At 48.5% G+C, this 20,961-nt stretch overlaps 1 protein-coding gene across 7 annotated transcripts in view; it reads left to right on the top strand.

The window, feature by feature from the left end:
• PTPN3 (protein tyrosine phosphatase, non-receptor type 3) overlaps positions 1 to 20,961 on the top strand; it is a 165,018-nt gene that overhangs the window by 116,149 nt on the left and 27,908 nt on the right. For 6 of the 7 annotated variants that reach the window (XM_021067334.1, XM_021067339.1, XM_021067348.1 and 3 more), the window contains 7 exons: positions 1,560 to 1,694; positions 4,110 to 4,286; positions 13,767 to 13,953; positions 14,103 to 14,177; positions 15,215 to 15,271; positions 16,601 to 16,757; positions 19,912 to 20,072. In XM_021067334.1, the coding sequence (XP_020922993.1) occupies positions 1,560 to 1,694; positions 4,110 to 4,286; positions 13,767 to 13,953; positions 14,103 to 14,177; positions 15,215 to 15,271; positions 16,601 to 16,757; positions 19,912 to 20,072 (949 nt within the window). The remainder of the gene's footprint in view (positions 1 to 1,559; positions 1,695 to 4,109; positions 4,287 to 13,766; positions 13,954 to 14,102; positions 14,178 to 15,214; positions 15,272 to 16,600; positions 16,758 to 19,911; positions 20,073 to 20,961) is intronic. The other variant, XM_021067358.1, reaches the window with a different exon arrangement.

Raw genomic sequence — 20,961 nt, 5'->3', positions numbered from 1 at the left:
GAGAGTTTGTAGCCAACTTGACTCTGCCGCTGGGGGCGGGGCTGGGGAGGTCACTTGGGACATTGGGGGTGACTCGTGGCCACAGGTCAGCAGTCCTTGACTACCAGTACCAGCTTCAGCATCCTGGCAAATCTCATCCCTCATTATCCCCATTTCATAGATGGAGAAACTGAGGCTTAGGGTATGTGATTTGTCCAAGCCCTAGAGATACAGTTATACATTTGCAAATTGGGCCCCCTGAAAGCTTCCACGTAAAAGAAACTTTTTCAGTATTTTCCATGCTTGCAGGACAATAGAACACTTCTTTTTCCAAAGAGTGACTCTTAATAACCTGTGACGCCTGCATCCTTTGGGGAGCTGCTACATTAAACCTTTGAATCATCCCACTTGCCCCTCTGGTTCCAGTGCTGTGTTCTCGATCAGCAGTCACTTGGTTTCTGATGTAACATTCTTCTGGTGCTGCTGCTGTGAGCATTTTGATCAGGGTGACCGCCTAATTTCCCATTGTGAATTAGTGCCTGGATAGTTTAGAGGGTGTGTCCTGTGTTACCTGTGTTCTTTGACCTTTTTTGTCCTGTTTTTTTGTTGGTTTGCCGGTTTGGGGCTGCAAGGAAATGTGTGGAATGTTTTTAATAAGACGTGAAAACATTGTTTAAAATTTAGAAAGACCAGAACTGAGTTTCTCCGAAACTGGATTCAACCTCCATCCTTTCAAACAGTGCATTCTCTGAAGGGTCAAGATAGCTGAGATTTAAAGGCTCTAGGTAGGAGTTCCCATCGTGGCACAGCGGAAATGAATCCAACTAGGAACCATGAGGTGGCAGGTTCGATCCCTGGCCTCACTCGGTGGGTTAAGGATCCAGCGTTGCCGTGAGCTGTGGTGTATGTAGGTCGAAGATGCAGCTTGGATCCCGTGTTGCTGTGGCTGTAGTGTAGGCCAGCGGCTGCAGCTCCGATTGGACCCCTAGCCCGGGAACCCCCATATGCCTCAGGTGCAGCCCTCAAAAGACAAATGAATAAATAAATAAATGCTCTAGGTAAAAATAAAATTCAGAAGTAACCCCCAAGGTGGCCCATTCAAAGAACATGGCCTGAAACTGTGCTGTCTAAGCATATTTTCTCAGTCTGCTCTTAAAGAGTTCTTGGTGATTTACGGTGCGGGCTTCTGCCAGCCAGGATGACAGGCAACACCGGGAAGGATAGTTAGTGCCTGTACTCATGCCAGTGTGAGTAAAGTGAGAATCCCTTGAAGCCACTTGAGCTGTGTTTCTACGTTAATCCTAAAATTCCTTATCTGATAAGGTTTGGTCATATTCTGAAAGCAGTTTTGTTACTTGCCATAGTAAGGATGCGAAAGGAAAGGATAAGGCAAAGCCAGGACAGAGAGGAATCTCTTCTGACCGGTGGACCCCCGCTCCTGGTAGCCTTGCCTGGGGTCAGCAAGGGTTACCCAGCCATTGGTCAGGGAGGGACCACATGTACACCGTTTCACTTACGCTGTCACTTCTTTCTCGTTGAACATGTCAGTGTAGAAAGTGAACCTGCGTCTGGTTTTTCAGGTCTGTAAATAACCAGTATTGCAAAAAGGTGATTGGAGGGATGGTCTGGAATCCAGCCATGCGGAGATCTTTATCAGTGGAACATTTAGAAACCAAGAGTCTACCTTCTCGGTCTCCTCCCATAACTCCCAACTGGTATGTCTTCCCTTGTTGGTGCTACCCACCGGTCAACGCTTTATCTCTTCTAAAGACAAAAAGCTCGGCTTGGTAAATCCCTGACTCTGGGCGTCCTATGATCAGAGCTTACGTTTCCATGTTTGACTGTTGCAGAGGTTTTAGTTTGTGTGACATGTACAAGTCTAGCTAAACATTTTCCTTAATGTATAATTCCAGGATGTCCTTTTAAAAAAAAAGTTATTTGGTCTAGATAAATTTGAGCCCCGCAGCCTACTGAAATGACCCTCCTGAAATTATGGGATGCATTAGCATCTTCATGTTTTGAGAGGTCCTGTAATGAAGAAGCGTGTCCATCTCATGTTTCCCATTAATATCACATCACAAACCTTTGGGAAAATGTAGTCAAGGTATGTAATATAACTGCTGTAAATCGTTACCCTTGGCACCACCAGCAAACGCACATAGGAAAGTTGCCTGACCACTTTTCAGATGATAGACTTGGCTTACGAGGAAGAACGTGGCAGTTTGGCAAAGTGGGAGGGGTGCTGGGTTTGTAGCTGGAAGACCCGGACTCAGATCTTGGCTTTTCTGTTCATTAACAAGTTTCTTGACTTCTCTGGTCTGAGTCTTTCCCTGTGTAAAGGGGTGGAATGAAATAATGATGTACAGGTGCTTGTAGGCTATACGAAAAGGACCAAGTAGAGGAATAAGAGTAGTATTTTATTATAATGTTCCTCAAAGACATCAGGCCATTTTTGTAAATGCCTCCGAAACAACCGGGCATCATCTGAAGGGGAACCAAGCCAGAAACATTGCCCCTCCTCCACCCTGAAATAAGAGTATGGCTTTCTGTTCATTTCATGATAGACTGAGTGGACCTGTAAAATCTCTAGGAGCAATCTACCAGGACTAAGGAGTATTCTCAGGAAGGCAGAAAAAGGAGATGCTGTGCAGGGCCACTGGACAAGGAGCCTCCACCAGGGCCAAATACTCAGGGCAGAGAGGATGCTGGTGTTTAGTGCCGGATACCTTAACATGACTGAGAAGATCGGTTTCTTAGTTTCCAAGATTTAGGCACCCCTTGTATATAGTGGTAAATGTATGCCAAAAAATTGCAGTTTAAACTGCCCGGAAGTCTCTAAGGTAGTGATGCCAGGGCCCCAGAGCAGAGGCCAGGACAGCATCCAGGAGAGCAGCAGGATTGGAGTTGCCACACCCCTGGGCTGAAGCTCTTGCTGCTATTTATAGGTCCTCTCCTGCAGGGTCACTGGAGCCTTTCCACTCGACTTGGGACAGAGTGTTATTGATTATCTGGGCCCAAGGGGATTGCACATGGTGGTGGCCCTGACAGTCCCAAGGAGAACTAGCTAACAGAGAAGGGGAAGATGGAAAAACGGAAAATAAAACTTAGAAAGCTCAGGAGTTCCCATTGTGGCTCCGCGGTAACCCACTCAACTAGTATCCATGAGGATGCAGGTTCAATCCCTGGCCTTTCTTAGTGGGTTAAGGATCCAGCATTGCCGTGAGCTGTGGTGTAGGTCACAGATGCTGCTTGGATCCCACATGGCTGTGGCTGTGGCGTAGGCCAGCAGCTGCAGTTCCAATTCAACCCCGAGCCTATAACTTCTGTATACTGTGGGCGCAGCCCTAAAAAGACAAAAAAAAAAAAAAAACCCGAAAGTTCAGCAGCTTGAGATCACCCACTGCAAGGAGCCAAGGTCCAGGTGGGCCCCTGATGTCACCCTAGGGATCCTGCGAACATCGCATCATTTTTTGAGTCAGTTTCAGGATCCAGGGAGGTACAGCCGAGGCCCAGAGAGGTTGTGTGGCTTGCCTCATGTCACACAGCTATAGCTGCTTTTGAAAGGACAGGGAGGTGCTGCTATGCACATCCGATACTACATTATGGATGTGTTTTTAATAGCAGAACATTTTTTCTTGGGTCAAGTGAAAGTCAGGTGAGAGGATGTATCCGAAATAAGGTTTGAGTTTTGGCAAAAAAAACAAAAAAACAAAAAAAAAAACCCTTACTTTGGCTTCTAAATCCTTTATTTATGCTGTCCAAATGCATAAGAAAAATTGTCTGATGAGGAGTCAGTATGGCCTGTTTATGCCACTGAGAGCTTGAGTCCTCCTGGAAGAGTAACTCTCTCCAAATCAGCAGTCACCATCTTCTCAAAAGGGCAAAAACCCAGTCTCATCTGCCTCTTTGTAAAGCTGAGGGGCTGTACCACAGGGCTAAGACCATCTGGGACCGTGTGGCCTTCGGCGGATTCTGGTGTAGTAAAGGGCCAGCTGGCTCTGAAGTTCCAGCAGCATCAGCGAAGCCATCCTTAGAAAGGTCAGGACACAAAGTTAAATCACTGATGTCTGCTAAAATTCCTAAGTAGAATGTGCTTTTCAGCCTTTGACACTGAACCTTTTCCCCGCCAGGCGCAGTCCTCGGCTCCGGCACGAAATCCGAAAGCCCCGGCACTCCTCTGCCGACAACCTTGCGAATGAAATGACATACATCACAGAAACCGAAGATGTGTTTTACACCTACAAGGGCTCCATGTCCCCTAAAGACAGCGATTCCGAGGTTTCTCAAAACCGAAGCCCACACCGGGAGTAAGAAACTTATGTTATTCCTCTCTGTCTCTGTCTCTGCTTGTTTGGGCTGTTGAGAAATATGCTCAGTCTCAGTGGGCAGTTAAGAGGGGGCAAGGGGAGTTCCCACTGTGGCGCAGCGGTAACAAACCCAACTATCCATGAAGTATCCATGAAGATGCCGCTTCGATCCCTGGCTTCAGTGGGTTAAGGATCTGGCGTTGCCGTGAGCTGTGGTGTAGGTTGCAGACATGGCTCAGATCTGGCATTGCTGTGGCGATGGCATAGGCTGGCAGCTACAGCTCTCATTTGACCCCTAGCCTGGGAACCTCCATATGCCATGGGTGCAGCCCTAAAAAGACCAAAAAGAGAGGCCACAAGGGCTAGAGCCTGCAGCCAGCTCCCAGGGTGCCTTCTGCCAGACTGAGAGCAGAAATCAGCCTCTCCTTTCCACCACAGGAAGACTGTCTCTGTGCCTGGAATCAGGAGCTGGGTGCTGCTTATTGTTTTTGTTTTTGTATTCATTTTGGACTTTTTTAGTGCTGCACCTGCAGCATATGGAGGTCCCCAGACTAGGGGTCCAGTCAGAGTTGCAGCTGCTGGCCTATACCACAGCACAGCAACACCAGATCTGAGTCATGTCTGTGGCCTACACCATAGCTCACGGCAACACCAGATCCTTAACCCACTGAGCGAGGCCAGGGATCGAACCTGTATCCTCATGGATACTAGTCAGATTTGTTACCGCTGAGCCATGATGGGAACTCCCAGGCACTGCTTTTTGTCAATGACAGTGATCAACTGTCCACATGCTTGTTCGCACTCTTGAATCTTGTCCTCTGCGGTTCAAGAGCAAAGCCTGGTGTAAACTCTCTCCCACTCTGGAGGTTGCAGACCTGTTAACTGAAGCAGGATTTCTCTAGATTGTCAGACCTTGACCACTGCAGGGTTCCCCATCCCTGGAGATGTGCTTATTTTCTTAGATGTCCACAGAAATCCTTCTCAGAACCATAGTATGCCCTCAGGGTTTTTTTCCTCCTTTTGTTCTTAATGAATAGTTAGCATAAAGGAAAAACAGGCTGAGAACATCTCTGATTTTCTTTGTTAAATTTTTGTCAGGACAGTTTGCAGCAAATTCTTTTATGTCCTCACTTTCTTTCTTTCTTTCTTTTTTTTTTTAATGTGACAAACTCTTCCTATTTCAAGGTCAGGAAAAAATATCTCTCCCCTAAAATACTGGCTTGAGTCCTTTTGCTATTCAGTAAGATAATATCTAATCCACTTGTTCCCTTTTTGACTTGATTACCAGGGAGCTTAGAGCTGCATGTTATGCTCAGTTGCATTAGCTTCCCACAGCCCTGGTTTCTGATAGAGCCCCTACTCTTCCTTTCTTGCCTTATTAATGGGTCTTCCCCCCCCCTCTCGTTTTAATGAATTCACTGTTCTGCCATATCTGCACATTTTAGCATAAGGCATCTCAAATCATTTTTTAAATAGACAAGACATAGATCATAAATTAAATGACATAAAGTATGGAAAGGACCGTCTATTTGGAAGTCAACCACAGTCATTGAGTGTCCATTCTGTTAAGTCCCATACTGTGCCCAAAGGACAGAAATCTATGATGTCTCCCCTAACAGCAAAGGATTAGCAAGAAGGCACTTCAGTTAATCTGTAAATCTTTCCCACTCTAGCCATGAGGCTTAAAGCATTAAACGCATCCTGACTGTCCTCTGGGCATCACAGGTGAACCATTTCTGCATGAGGTTGCTGCCTCTCTGCCATCCCTGACTGCAGCAGCAAACACCGTTTCCAGCTTATCTCCGCTCTTAGCACCTCTGCTTAAGTAATCCTCTGGTCATTATCTCTTTGTGACCTGAGCTTGGATAACATTTTGTTGAAATGATCACTATCTCTTGCTCCAGCTTGCAGCCCTGTCGAGGCGACAGTAGAAGGGTGTGAGTTCCTTTTGTGTGACACGGTGGTTTAGCAGATCTTGGTGTGCCAGGCAGGAACGCAGGCAGGCATGACTTGAGCCCTTTTGCTGTGTCGCTTTGGTGGAAGGGGGAAGACCATTTAGGGAACTGGCCCCAGGCTCAGGGATGCTCAGTCACACCCTCCATGTCAGCTTCTCCTGCTGTGGTTTGCAATGCCTTCGTGGAATTTTGGAGCTTCTGGACCTTCCCTGTGCAGTCCAGTAGCCACCAGCCACATGTGGCTCTTCAGATTGAAATTCTTTAAAATAAAGCTAAGCTCAGTCCCTCACTCACACAAGCCTTATGTCAGGGGGTCAGGAACCACATGTAGGTAGTGGTTGCCATATCGGACAGCGCCAGATCCAGTACGTGTCCAGATGCTGGTAGAGGAGAGATGAATTCCGTCCAGTGGTATGTGGACATCTTAAAGGGCTACACTCATTGCCAAGTCCTGCAGCGCACGTTATACACCCTTGGCTGCTCATTGAAGGGATGGGAAGACGAGTTAGATGAGTCTGTGCCTTCAGAGCCCTCCAGGCCAGCTGGGCCAGCAGCACATTGTCAGCCATCATCGTCGCACTGTAGGCTGTCACTTTGCTGAAAGGAGAAGAGAGTTTGGGGGACCGAGGGTCCTGAGAAGCCTGGTTATATGTCCTATAGCAGATCTTCCTGGTGTGCACCCCCATCAGGGAATTCTAGAGCCCCTAGACCTTCATAGGCCACCACACACACACGGCTCTTTAAATATCAGTTTGTTAAAACCGAATTGAAAATGTACTTCCCCAAGCCCTTTGGGTTTTATGTAATTTCTGGCCCTCCTCACCCCTAAACATTACCCATCAGTTCTTCCTGAAATTCCTCCGTGAGACCTAAAAAAATGTCATCATCCTGGGGCACTTTTTATTTTGCAGCAAAATGTTAAAAGTAGACAATAATGGTGATTCAAAGGCAGCTTCCTTGCCAGGGCTTTGCCAGGTGAGGCAGCCGGAGACGGCTCACGGAGTCAAGTTAGCGGCTGTGCTTTACAAGTGGGGTGAACAGTTGAAAAGGTGCAGCCCCTGTCACCTCCCTTAGGTAGGGGACCCCCTTCCTGCTGGCAGGAAGCCACCTTCTGCTGGGTCTTCAGAGGCTGCTGGCCTCTCTGAGAGTCGGGGCGGTGGAGGCAGTAGGGGGTGCGCCTCCACTGCCCAAGCCAAGAAGGGAAGGTTGGTCTGTACTCGGTGAAAAAACCATGGTAGTTTCTTCAGGGAGTACTGTCCCCACTTGGTATCTGTGGGGGCCTGATTCCAGGACCCTTGAAGATACCAGAGTCCACAGATGCTAAGGTCCCTTATGTAAAATGGCCAAGTACAGTTGGTCCTTTGTATCCAAGGATTTAATTCGATCCTACCTTGGTTGAATCTATAGATACTGAGGGTCGGCTACACTATTTGCACAAATGTTTAAGGAATGTTGGCTGTATTTTATACAGCAAATGAGTGTGTTAAGAGGCAAAAAGGAGTATCCTGTCAGGGAAATCAGATGAATAATGTCGCAGACAGCAAGGCTTTCCTTTGAGAAAGAAGAGTGAAGCATACCATTCTGTACCCATGTACACAAGAGGAGGAAAGAGAGAAAGGAGGAGAAGGAGTAGTTGGTTCCACGTTGGCTCTAAACCCAGCGGCGCAGCTCAGCCTCTCTGAACATCACCCGAGCAGATGAGTCACCGTGGTTTGTTCTGTATTTATAGCAGCACAGCCAAGTTTATGATGATAGTTACGAGGTACCCTTGGCAGTTTGCTTTGTGCCCGAGTCGACTGCCCTCTTGTCACTCTCTCAGTCATCCTGGGTTCCTTTCCTTGCTTCAGAGCCAAGGCCAAAATCTGCAGAGAGGAAATTTCCAAAAACAAGCAACCCACCACCCAGAAAAATCAGAAGGGGCAGGGTCCCAAAGGAAGCATGACTTTGCAGAGCAGAAGCTGGAGGAAAACAAGCTGTAGGGCGGATGAGGGCTGCGTCTGAAGAACTTCTCCTCCTCGGAGGGAGTGGCGGGGCTTGGTGCCATCGTGATGCCTTTGCTATTTGCTTTCCTCTTTCTTTAGAGCCTGCCTTGTTCCAAGGACACAGGCAGCTGTCGGTGTTTATTTCCAAACTTCTCTACACACGACAGTGTGAATACATGTCATGCTACTGAATGGTACCTTAAACATGGTTACGATGGTAAATTTTACATTATGTATAGTTTACCACTATTTTTTTAAAAAAAATTTAATAGCTTCCGTGCACTGGAAGGAACTTTGGGAATCCCCCTCTTCAACTGCATCACCAGTGTCAGAATTCCCTTAGCCTTGTCACCAGTCCCCCTGCTGGTGGCTAAACTGGCTCCTCGGAGGAGACCAGCAGTGACCAGGTTTCATTACAAGTTTTTGTGTTCATTCTTCCTGCACCTTGCCTGTCCTTCGCTTGGTCTCCGGCCACTTGTCTTGGACACCTAACAAATACCTTAAACCCAGCCTGGCCCGATCTCAACTCATCATCTTCACATCCAGCCTGTGGCTCCTCCTGTGTCCTGGTGAGCACAGCCGCATTTCAGAACCACCCAGTTGGCACCTGTTGGCACTTGAGGCATCCCCGACTCCCCCTCTTCTTCCACCTTCCTTAGCTGCTTTCTCACCTTGTTGATTCTCTCTCCCAAACAAGCTCTTGCAGGGACAGCTGCAGTGGTGTCCTGAGTGTCCTCCTGTCTTTTGTTTTTTGTTTTGTTTTATTTAGGGCTGCACCCGCGGCATATGGAGGGTCCCACGCTGGGGGTTGAATCAGAGCTAGAGCTGCTGGCCTACACCACAGCCATAGCAACACAGGATCCAAGCTGCATCTGTGAACCTACACCACAGCTCACAGCAACGCTGGATCCTTAACCCACTGAGCAAGGCCAGGGATCGAACCCACATCCTCATGGATTCATTAACTGCTGAGGCACGAAGGGAACTCCCTGTCCTCCTGTCTTTGGTCTCTGTTCCTTCCAGACCACCCTTAACAAGAGTAACAGGCTTATCTTTCTGAAATCCATACCCATCATCACTCCCTTGCTTAAAATGCCTTTTCTGTGCTTTTTCAAGGTTTCTTGCCTCTGTCCATGACACTGTTTTGGTTTTTCATTGTTAGAATTTTGCCAAAAATACTTTCTTCTTCCCTTTTGACTACCTGTTTAAACTTCTACTGATTTATCTTTCAAACTCAAGTGTCTCCTCCTCTGTGAAGCCTCTCCTAGCCTCTCACCATACCCCAGACATCTGAGCATCTCCAATACAGCATGATGATGGTACCTGATGACTTTTATACCCTAAACTAGACAGCAAGCTCGTTGAAGGCAGGGAGAGTCCCTTATTCACTTCTCCTCCTCCCAGAACCTGGCACTTGGCGCTTAGTAGATATTCTGTGACAGCTCAACTGGATGGACAGGCAGATGGATAGATGGGCATGTGAAGTAGGATGCAGCCCTCAGATAAAGTACAAACAAGGTCCCAAGTTATCCCAGAGGGTGCGCCTGCCCCGTGACTCCCTGGCAGGTACCCATGTCACAGGAGCACCATTGCACGGTGTCTGTCTCATCTGCACGTGGTCCTCTGTGAGCCGGGCCCCATGGTAGGTGCTGCTGCAGGACATGTGTCCATAAGAAACTCTCATCAGAGATGTCAAGCAAGAATTGACGAAACTTTAGCAAGTGCTCTCTTGCCATTGAGGTATCTTAACGTCTGAGGGGCCGCCCGGGGGCCAGATGGATGACACATGATTCCATTCGTGATGAGACAGAGAGGCAGAAAGCAGCCTTTCTGACCCACATTCCCTCAGCCACCTCCGCAACTTGCTGAGTTAAGTTTTGATCTCAGGCCCTTGGCATTTATGGCAGAGATAAGACCATCACCTGCAGAACGTCTCCTCATCATAAAAACCCATACTACGAAGACACAATCCTTTCATAAGGATCCACGTCACCTGTCTGGCTGCGTGTTAAGTGCACTAGGAGAGGAATAGCCAGAGGACTGGGCTTGAGAAGCTCACAGACTCAAGAGAGAAATGCCACCTGGAATGGCCCCTGTTCTGTCGCCAGCATGACAAGTGCCTCTTCACGGGCTCTCAGTGAGAGCTGTGAAGTCCTCAGGGTCTTGGTAATTTTCTGGGGTGTAAGAACCAGTGGTATGAAAAGCATCACACGGGAAATCCTGCCACTTTAACTTTCCTTAACCTTGCTTTTCTTCAGAGAAATGAGCTGTGCCCTGGCTTATGTTCCCAGTGCCCACCCCCCTTACAGGGATCTGAGGACGTGCATCTGTCTGCCGGTCCGTCAGTCTGTCTCTTTTCCCCCATCCCCTCTCAGGGGCAGACCACTTGCTTCTGTTCCCTCCTTCTCCCCTTTTCTTCACTCTGCACAGTTACCCCCCTCCACCAGGGACCCTGGGGGTGCCCCCCCTCCTCACCCACCAGGCTCTCCCTCAGTCATGCCTCACGTCCCACCCCAAGGGCCCCAAGGCAGGAGGAAGGCCACCTGGTTTGCCATCTTCACTCCCGGCATCCCTGAGCTGTGTCCAGCTGCCACCTTCTCCTTGCTTCTTGTCATTTGATGTCCTCCTCAGCATCTGTCTGTCCATCCTCCACGCTGAGCAGAACGCTACTGCAGCCTACAGGGCACGTCTGGACATGGTTGATCAGCCAAAAAAATATTGTCATGTTTAATAAATTACCATCTAAAAGTAACCTCTCCACCCCTACATAGAATATAGGATTGGGCACATAATGACTGTGAATATGTGATTTTTAGTGCCGTGAGCTGTTTTGGATTGACCGTTACGTTTTATACTAAAAAAGAAAACTAAAACCTTATATGATGTTTAATTACATTATAATGCTGTATCATGTAATTCTAAATTCAGGATTTAGAAATTAAGTAAATATAATGCATACAAAAATATATTGCAGTTTACTGAAAAGTTTGTCCTCTTCTGCTTTGTCACCTTGCTCTTCTGTTTACAGATCTTCACTCTTTCCGTGGCTCCCGTCTCCAGATTCTTCCAAATGTTTGAAGTATGAATGCTATTTGCAGCTTCAGGTTAAAGGCTCAGATCCACCTCTAGTGCTAGAAATAGCATTTCCTAAACCCCTTTGGCTTTATCTTGTTTAGCAACTGCCACGTTTCCCTTTATGCCACTGGGAGGCGCTCTTGTAAACATCAAAACAGCAAAGCTGCTCTTCTTGGGGAGACTTTTTTAAGCTTCGTTTTAGTAAATTAAAGTCTTATTTAGACTAGTATATAGCTTCCATTCCAAAATGTAATGCCTTCTGTAATGTAATGCCCTCTGTAATGCCTTCCCATACATAACACCCCTTGACTGGTAACTTGAAAACCTTAAGGCCAATCTCTTCTCTTGCAAGAAGTGCTCTGTTTCTACACTGGTCTGTCACTGAATGTTTGTATTCAAATGAATGGAGCTTGTGAATCATTCTGTGTGACTATGATATGGGTTTTACATCTAAAGTAAGCTAATTTTGGAGCTCCTTTCATGACGAACCCGACTAGGATCCATGAAGATGCAGGTTTCATCCCTGGCCTCGCTCAGTGGGTTAAGGATCCGACGTTGCCACGAGCTGTGGTGTAGGTCGCAGGCGCAGCTCGGATCCCAAGTTGTTGTGGCTGTGGCTGTGGCGTAGGCTGGCAGCTATAGCTCCAATTCAACCCCTAGCCTGGGAACCTCCATATGCTGCAAGTGTGGCCCTAAAAAGCAAAAAAAAAAAAAAAAAAAAAAAAAAGGTAAGCTAATTTGAACTTACTAAGAGACAGAGGAGCACTGTTTTAATGAACACTCCATGGATAAGGACCTGAAATAAAGGTTTGTCTTTTCTCTGTTTGTTTCACTGAATGTCTTGTCTACTTACCTTTCCTATCACTTAACCTTGAATGAGATGAGAATGTGGAGGAGTCTATGGAACTCAAGGCCAGCCCTTATTCTGTAGGCGGTTTAAGGCATCTTTTGTGAGGCCCGTGGCTCTGGAGGGGGTCCAGCGTGGGTGTGCGTGATGCAGAGAAGCTGCGTGTCCTGTACGGTTAGGTCCTGTGAGGTTAGAAAAAAGGGTCTTAGGAGCAGATGTGGATGGCCTGGAGAGGAGAGGGGTCCTCGGGGACTCATGGTCTTCAGACTTCTGTTTGTCAGGTGAGGGGAAAGCCGTGTGACCTTGGGCAAGTCACTCGGCATCTCTCTCTCTTTTTTTTTTTTTTTTTTTTTTTTTTTGGCTTTTTAGGGCCACACCCACGGCACATGGAAGGTCCCAGGCTAGGGTTCGAATCAGAGCTATAACCACTGGCCTACGCCACAGCCACAGCAGCACCAGATCTGAGCCGCGTCTGTGACCTACACGGCAACGCCGGATCCTTAACCCACTGAGCGAGGCCAGGGATCAAACCTGCAACCTCATGGTTCCTAGTCAGATTTGTTTCCCCTGCACCACAAGGGGAACTCCCCCACTCGGTGCCTCTTGACCAATTTCTCCATCTGCGAAATGGGAGCTGGACCAGATGACCACAGAGGTCTGTTCAGTTCTAATAGTCCATAATTCTTGAAGACAACACCACCCAGTAGAACTTCCTGCAATGATGGACGTGTTCTCTAACTGCGCTGTTAGGCGTTCTTGTTGTGGTGCAGTGGAAATGAATCTGAGTAGTATCCATGAGGATGCAGCTTCGATCCCTGACCTCACCAGTGGGTCAGGGACCTGGTGTTACTGTGAGCTGTGGTGCAGGTCACACACTGGCTCAGATCTGGTGTGGCTGTGGCTGTGGCTGTGGCTGGCACCTATGGCTCTGCTTTAACCCCTAGCCTGGGAACTTCCATATGCCACAAGGAAAAAGCTTTTAGAGGGCATGGAGCAACATGCATCTAAATGAGTTTCAAAAATTAACCACCAGGGGGTTCCCATCGTGGCACAGTGGAAACGAATCCGACTAGGAACCGTGAGGTTGAGGGTTCAATTCCTGGCCTTGCTTAGTGGGTTAAGGATCTGGCGTTGCCGTGAGCTGTGGTTGTAGGTCACAGACGCGTCTCTGATCTGGCGTTGTTGTGGCTCTGGCGTAGGCCAGCAGCAACAGCTCCAATTAGATCCCTAGCATGGGAACCTCCATATGCCACGGTTGCGGCCCTATGAAAACAAAAGACCAAAAAAAAAAAAAAAAAAAAAAAAATTAAGCACCAGACTAGCTGGGCATGTTTCCCCATGACCCTTCTGAGGCAGCTGAGTTTTCAGCAGTTCCTGGCACTGCCCTGCCCTCCTGCCCCCTTTCCCCCAAACTAACAGTGATGATATTTAGGCCAGATGGGGGCATGAGTAGCCCGTGGACTCTTGGTGTGCCCGAGCCCTGGACTTGACCGTTGCAGTGCTTCTAAGGTTCCAAGGATTGGTGACAGCCATGAGATGCTAGGACCCACAGTCAGAAATGTTTGCCCTGATAAAATAGTCATCCAGTTATTAATACATCCCTTCCTTCCCCACAACGAAGGAGCATATCCGAGAACAACGCAGCACACGGCTGCCTGACCCAGAAGTCATCCAGTTCTGCATCTCCATCTTCCAACGCTCCAGGCTCCTGCTCCCCGGATGGCGTCGATCAGCAGTTCTTAGAGGACTTCCACAGGGTGACTAAAGGCGGCTCCACTGAGGACTCCAGCCAGTACTACTGTGATAAGGTGTGCCAGCCGACCCCGCGGGCTTCCTGTGTGTGTGTGTGGGGGGGTGCCTCACGGGCCAGTGAGTGGTTGTGACTCCAAGAAAGTAGCTTCGAACCACCCACCGGAGAGGGAAATCACCTAATGGATGATTTTCCATCATTTTCCAGAACGACGGTGACGGCTACTTAGTCTTGATCCGCATCACGCCTGATGAAGAGGGGAAATTTGGATTTAATCTAAAGGTACGTTGTGTGTGATTTCAAAGAACGTTTTGTGCTCTGAAGCCCCCTCTAGGCGACGTTCTAACTTCTATCAGAAATGTACCACCCACCTCCTCAGGCTGCATGAGGAAATCGGCTCAGCCCTCAGAACTGGAGGCTCTTTATGTGGCCACGGCAGCTGCCTCCTATCAACTGCCTGGTCTGTGCTTGGTGTCTGCCGTGTACTTATTAAATCACCTTATTGAATTCTTCTATTAAGCGCAGAAGTTGGTGTGTTTAAGCCTATTTTAAAACCCACTAAGGCTCAGAGAGATGGGACCCCCTCAGCATTGCCAGGAGAGAGCCATGGTTCAAGTCCAGAGCCATCTCCCCCTTCTGTGTCTCTGCAAACTGTGGCCTGTGGACCAAGTCCCATCTGTTTTTATAAATAAAGTTTTATTAGAACACAGCCACACCCATTTACTCACAAATGGTTTATGACTCCCTTGGGACTTGGGTAGCAGAGTTGAGGAGATGTGACAGAGCCCTTTGTCCCTTTGCAGAAAATGTTTACCAGCCCCTCCTGAGAGCACAGTGAGGGCAGGTGGCCTTTGCTGCCCACCCCACAGCTGTCATCACACACTCTTTTCTGATACCGTAGCAGCCCTTCTGGCAACCCGTTCTCAGCAGTCAGAAGCCCTCACAGCTTGACACCTTTCTACAGCTTCTCTCTCCTCCCCTGAAGACTCCCTTTCCAGCAGCACTTAGAAGCTTTGCTCTCGGAGTCCTTCTCCCGGGGATATGTGCAGTTTTTGCAAGGAGCCTTGTTCTTCCAAGTACATCTTTAGTCGGGGGAAGGTGGGGATGGCAGTGGGAAGCTTCTGAGCAGCCTTCTGGCCAGTCCAGTAGACCAGGGGGTCAGAAACCATGTCATTCTGAAAGTCGCCAACCCCTGGGATTAGAATGGGTTAAGGTGAAGATTTGAGCCCTCCCTTGTGTTAGAGATATCTGCCTGTCTTTGTTGCTGTGAACGACCCAAGTGTTTTTTTTTTTTTTCTTTTTAATGTACATATTTACAGGGAGGAGTGGATCAAAAAATGCCTCTTGTGGTATCAAGGATAAACCCAGAGTCACCTGTAAGTAAATGTGTTCCATTATTTCCCAAGTTTGCTTTCCCCTAGATGTAAAAGATTTCCATTTTCTGTGTCCTGCTTCTTTCTTACCCGCAGCAGAGAGTGTGTGTAAGCTCACTCATGTAGATGGGAAGAAAGAATGGCACCCGTGTTTTCCAGCACCTTGCTGCTCAGGGTGGTCCCCGAAGCTGCAGCACTGTCACCTGAGAGCTCATTAGAAATGCAGACTCTCGGGCCCCACCCCCGACCTCCTGGACCAGAATCTGCATTTTTAACAAGATCTCCAGGTGATCAGTGTGCAGGTTAAAATGTAGAAGGCCCCTCAAGAGACGGAAACTGGAGCCTAGAGTTTGCTGTTCTGCTCGCTCTGAGTGGGCTCGTGGGTCATTCAGCCCTTGTGCCCCTTCCTGTGTCTGGGCCTCTAGGCAGCTAAGAGATAATTAGCCTTTTTTTTTTTTTTTTTTTTTTTTTTTTTTTTGTCTGCCTTTTCTAGGGCCACTCCTGTGACATATGGAGGTTCCCAGGCTAGGGGTCGAATCAGAGCTGCAGCCGCCGGCCTACGCCAGAGCCACAGCAACGCGGGATCCGAGCCACATCTGCAACCTACACCACAGCTCACGGTAACGCCGGATCCTTAACCCACTGAGCAAGGCCAGGGATTGAACCCGCAGCCTCATGGTTTCTAGTCAGATTCGTTAACCACTGCGCCACGACAGGAACTCCTGATTGGCCTTTTTAAAGCAGTGAGCACCAGAGAGACCCCATGCTTCCTAAGAAGGTACCCGTTTGAAGGTTTTACTCTTAAGTAGCCTTTAAGCTTGTGGTCGACTTTTTCCTAACTGCGTGTGGCCTCTGCGTGTTAAGAAGGCTTTTATTCCCACACGGTTCAGAGCATCACTTCTCTCCATAATGGTTTCTGCCCTTGGGGTTGTGCTTGCAAAGGCTTTCTCCATCACCAGGTAGAAAATTGTCATGTTCAGCCGACAGATCATTTTCTAACAGCACATCTAGAAAACGAAGGATGGAGGCCTCGTTGCCGTTATGACATTACAGTAGTAAGTGCAGACTGGCTACCGTAGAGAAATGACCTCCGTCTTTTTCTTAGCCTTATTCTGCCGTGGTTCATAACTGAGGTCCTTCTTTAAAACCCCACAACCAGCTACCATGTCAACACAGCAGTGGCTGTAAGAATAAAGAAGGGAATGCCTGAGGGAGAGAAGGAGCACTTGGTCACGGTCCCAAGTGTCCGGGCTCAGAAAGCATCGGGTTCATCCCCTGAGGCGTGCGTTATGGTAACGGAAGAAACTCGCCTCTCTCTTTCCCCGCACGCAGGCGGACACCTGCATTCCTAAGCTGAACGAAGGGGATCAAATCGTGCTGATCAACGGCCGGGACATCTCCGAACACACCCATGACCAAGTGGTGATGTTCATCAAAGCCAGCCGGGAGTCACACACGCGGGAGCTGGTCCTGGTGATCCGGAGGAAAGGTAAGGGCCACCCACGGAGAGGCGCCTTAGCGAAGAGGGCCTTCTCCCGCCCCTTCCGAGGTGTTGAGATGTTGAGCTCGTAGCCAACATCGGACAAGCCAGACCTTTCCCATGACAACCTGCTGGCTGACTTTTCACTTGAAAAATGTGGAGACCTGCCCACCCAACACCCTACCCCTCATGGCCAGTGCTCGGCAAGTAGGCAGCACCCACCCCCTTTTATACAGGGCACGAGCCCCGCGTTCCTCCCAGCCGGACTCAGCCCACATCGTGCACCCCGCTTAGCTGCCTGGCCCCGTCTGCCTTTGCATAATCATCCCCATCTCAGCAGATCAGGTTATATTTTATTCATGTGCATTTGGTTTTGTTGGAGAGACAGTAAGCTGAGTAGGGCAGGAGGCTGACTGCCTTGGGGCTGTTCTAACCCTGCCTCCTACTGGGCCCAGGGACCTTGCCCAGTAGGAGTTTCTTGCCCAGTCTGTCTCCGTTTCCACTAAAGTAAAATGAGGATAACACAGTTGCTGCCTCTGGATTCCTGTGAAGATTCAGTAATACTCATACTGAAAAGCAACAAGGACGCTGCCCCGTACTTGGTGGGCATTTGAAGGGCAGCCTCTGTTGAATACTATTACTGTTGTTGTGGTGGTGGTGGTTGTTATAAAGCAGTTAGCCTTGGATCCTCCTGCCCGGCTTCAAATACTGAAGGTAAATGAAGTATGTGGCTCAAGCCCTGGCCCTGCATCCCTGTTGTGGCCTCACTGCCTTCTCTGTTCCCGGTGATGCTCCCAGTGCCAGCTCTCACCCCACCTCCTCCGTGAGGGCCCCACCTGATCTCTCCAAAACCCTTCCCACCTCGTCTCACCCCATCCCCTCCAAACCCAGCTCCATGCTGGGCACACAGTAGGTATCACTCGTGACAGTGGCTGATGTCTCTGCAGCACCAGCAGAGGGCCTACACCATGTCAATTGCTTTACTAATTATCCCATTCAATTCTTAAAATGTTCTCGTAGGTTAGTGTTATTATCTCTAAATGGGAACAGCAGTCACGGAGAGGTTAAGTTGCCCTGCTGCCATGTGTCTGGTGAGGCCCCATGATAATAGGGACGGAAGGAATCCAGCAGTTGGGAGCAGACCTCTCTATCACATGCAGTGCCCTGTGACCCGCTGGCCAAATCTGGGGTTCTTCCCAGGAGCACCCTGGCCAAGCCAGGGAGGGGGCCCACCACCAGCCCATGGCAAGGGGCCAGTGTCTGTAGCAGAAACTAATGGAGCCCCATTCGACCTTACAGAAGAAGAATCAGAACTTGTATCAGGCTTTAATGTATAATACGCTTTGAGGTGAGAAAAACAGATACTTGTAGACTAGTAGAGCCTAAAGGGAAGTGCATAAAAGGTTTCCTGTAACTGTAATGAAAGTAAGTTCTTTTTTTTTTTTTTTTTTTGTCTTTTTAGGGCCACACCTGCAGCATATGGAAGTTCCCAGGCTAGAGGTCAAATTGGAGCTGAAGCTGCCAGCCTATGCCACAGCCACACCAGATCCAAACCATGTCTGTAACCTACACCATAGCTCACAGAAACGCTGGATCCTTAACCCACTGAGCAAGGCCAGGGATCAAACCCTCATCCTCATGGATGTGAGTCGGGTTTGTTACTCCTGAGCCACGGGATGGGAACTCCAGTGAGTTCATTTTAAAAATAAACATTTAAGTAAAAAATGATTGAAAGAAAAATAAGTAAATAGTAACGGGACGGGGCGGGGGAGCACATATGACAAAACCCACAAAAATAAGTAGAAGAACTGAGCTTCTTTGGTCAGTGAAAAGAATGTGGTCTTTCGGGTCAGCCAGATGTGGACTTAAAACTCTTGCCCTTTGAATCAGTTTCCTCATCTGCAAGATGGGAATAATGACACCTGCTTCAGTACTGTGAGGATTCAGTTCAACTCTGTGGGAAAACCCAAAGTTGTTGCCTCCTTCTTTCCTGTTATCTTGAAGGCAGTAGGGAGCCATTGAAGGCTATTGCGAAAGGGAGTGACTTCTGTTTCTGGGTAGAAAGGGAAAAATTCAGAGATGAGCTCAAAGTCTTCCCTTTAAGAGAGTGGAGAAGGAAGTGACATAGACAGAAAGAAGCATATGAGGCCGGGACGTATTGTGCATGGTGGGGAAGGAAGGGCCCTTGGCCTTTTTTTTTTTTAACCCATATTGAGTCTGCATGAAGGGAGAATTTGTTCCAAAGAGGAAACACAGACTAGAGATGTTTATCTGGGCGGCCTCCCTCCTAACAGTGGCCTGAGTTAGAGACACCACCTGAGCTCTGTGGGACAGTGGCAGTGTGGAGAGAGCACCAGACCCCACACCAGTTTCTGGGAAAATGCCTGTTTTAAAGGAGCAGATAAAAGGGACCCATGGGATTCCCATCGTGGCGCAGCGGAAGCAAGTCCAACTGGGATCCATGAGGTTGCGGGTTTAGTTCATGACCTCGCTCAGTGGGTTAAGGATCCGGCATTGCCATGAGCTGTGGTGTAGGCCGAAGACACGGTTCGGGAAGAACAGGGGTAGAAGAATAACCAGCTCAGAGACAGTAACAGGAGAAGATCTCTGTTCTTTTTTTTTTTTTTGGCTTTTTAGGGCCGCACCCATAGGGCATATGGAAGTTCTCAGGCTAGGGGTTGAATCGGACCCACAGCTGCCGGCCATAGCCACAGCAACTCGGGATCCGAGCCATGTCTGCGACCTGCACCACAGCTCACAGCAACACCGGATCCTTAACCCACTGAGCAGGGCCAGAAATTGAACCCTTATCTTTATGGATACTAGTCACATTTGTTTCTGCTGCACCACAACAGGAACTCTGATCTCTGTTCTTTAAAAACAGTCATTCCCTTTCTCATACCTTTGGCAAAAGCCTCTGAGTACTAAACACCATCATTTAAAACTAACCAGAAAGATTAGTATGTCATTTTGTATAATTAGCACATATTGAATCATTCAACAAGAAGTGTCGTTGGTGAAAATGATTACCATGTGCTTAATCATTTAATAAGATGTTTTAAACCATCTGCATTCAGGTGTCATAAGTGTAATTGGGGGGAGGAAACCGATCCCCCAGCGTGTGGCTGCACAGGCCCGACACGTTCCTTCTCGTCCACTGCAGCGGTCCACTCATTTGCTGATATCAAATCTGAAGACGAACTGAACCAGCTCTTCCCAGAGGCCATTTTCCCCATGTGTCCGGAGGGTGGGGACACGCTGGAGGGATCCATGGAACAGCTAAAGAAGGGCCTCGAAAGCGGGACGGTGCTGATCCAGTTTGAGGTAAGAGACCTCAGGGCTGACCCCCCAGTGCCTCTGTGGGCTGCCGGCTGCTGCCGGATCATTCAACTCACCAGCTGGCCGTGCTCATCCAGGGACCATGGAGGGGCTCGGGGCCTCAGAGAAGGCGGGGGCTGGCGACCACGGCCCGCCCCTGAACTCTGTCTCACCTGCCTGTTCTAGTAACGATCAGTAGTCATGGAGAAGCATGTCAGAAATCAAGGAGGCGGGACTCTGAGCATATTTTGCTGCCAACGCAAAGGCTCGAAGCACTCAGCAGTCAAAAGTAGTGGAGAGGCAGCGTGGGTGAGGCAGAAGGGCTGATGGAGGAGCCGGGTCCTGACCCCACCAGGCACACTTTGCAATTGCGACCACTTAGTATCCGTATCATCCCATGAGGGCACAGGGGCTCGGCTTCCCAAGTGCCCCAGAGAATCAGAACACAAGCAGAAACCAAGGTCAGGCCCCGTCTCCCTTCCCCAGGAGGGACCTCCAATCACAGCATTGAGACTGTTGACAACAGCACCCAGAGACTTTACAAAACAAGGTAGGACCCGAGGAGACTTGATTTTCGAGTCAGTTTTACTGACCCCTAACAGAATGAAAATAGATTGTGTTTATCGTCTACATTTCTTAAAGGTGGTAGAAAACAGAGTAGTTCAAGCAGTAAAGATAAGAGAAGAAGCATCAAGTAGGCCGATTAAAGAAAATGAATCATGATTAATGACAGCTTACACAGTCTGGATTCATAAATTAGGAAGGAGAGTCTCAGATAGAATGCAAAGGCAGACATCTGCATTGCATCATTAGAAAGCCATGTAAAGGAAAAAAATCAGAAGCAAAGCTAGGAAATTTGTCAAATACATGTGACTGCGTTTTGATTCAGGAATGG

Source organism: Sus scrofa, chromosome 1 (assembly GCF_000003025.6).
Source record: "Sus scrofa isolate TJ Tabasco breed Duroc chromosome 1, Sscrofa11.1, whole genome shotgun sequence".
NCBI lineage: Eukaryota > Metazoa > Chordata > Mammalia > Artiodactyla > Suidae > Sus > Sus scrofa.
The sequence above is the reverse complement of the archived record's forward strand: the minus strand, read 5'-3'. Positions and strand labels throughout refer to the sequence as shown.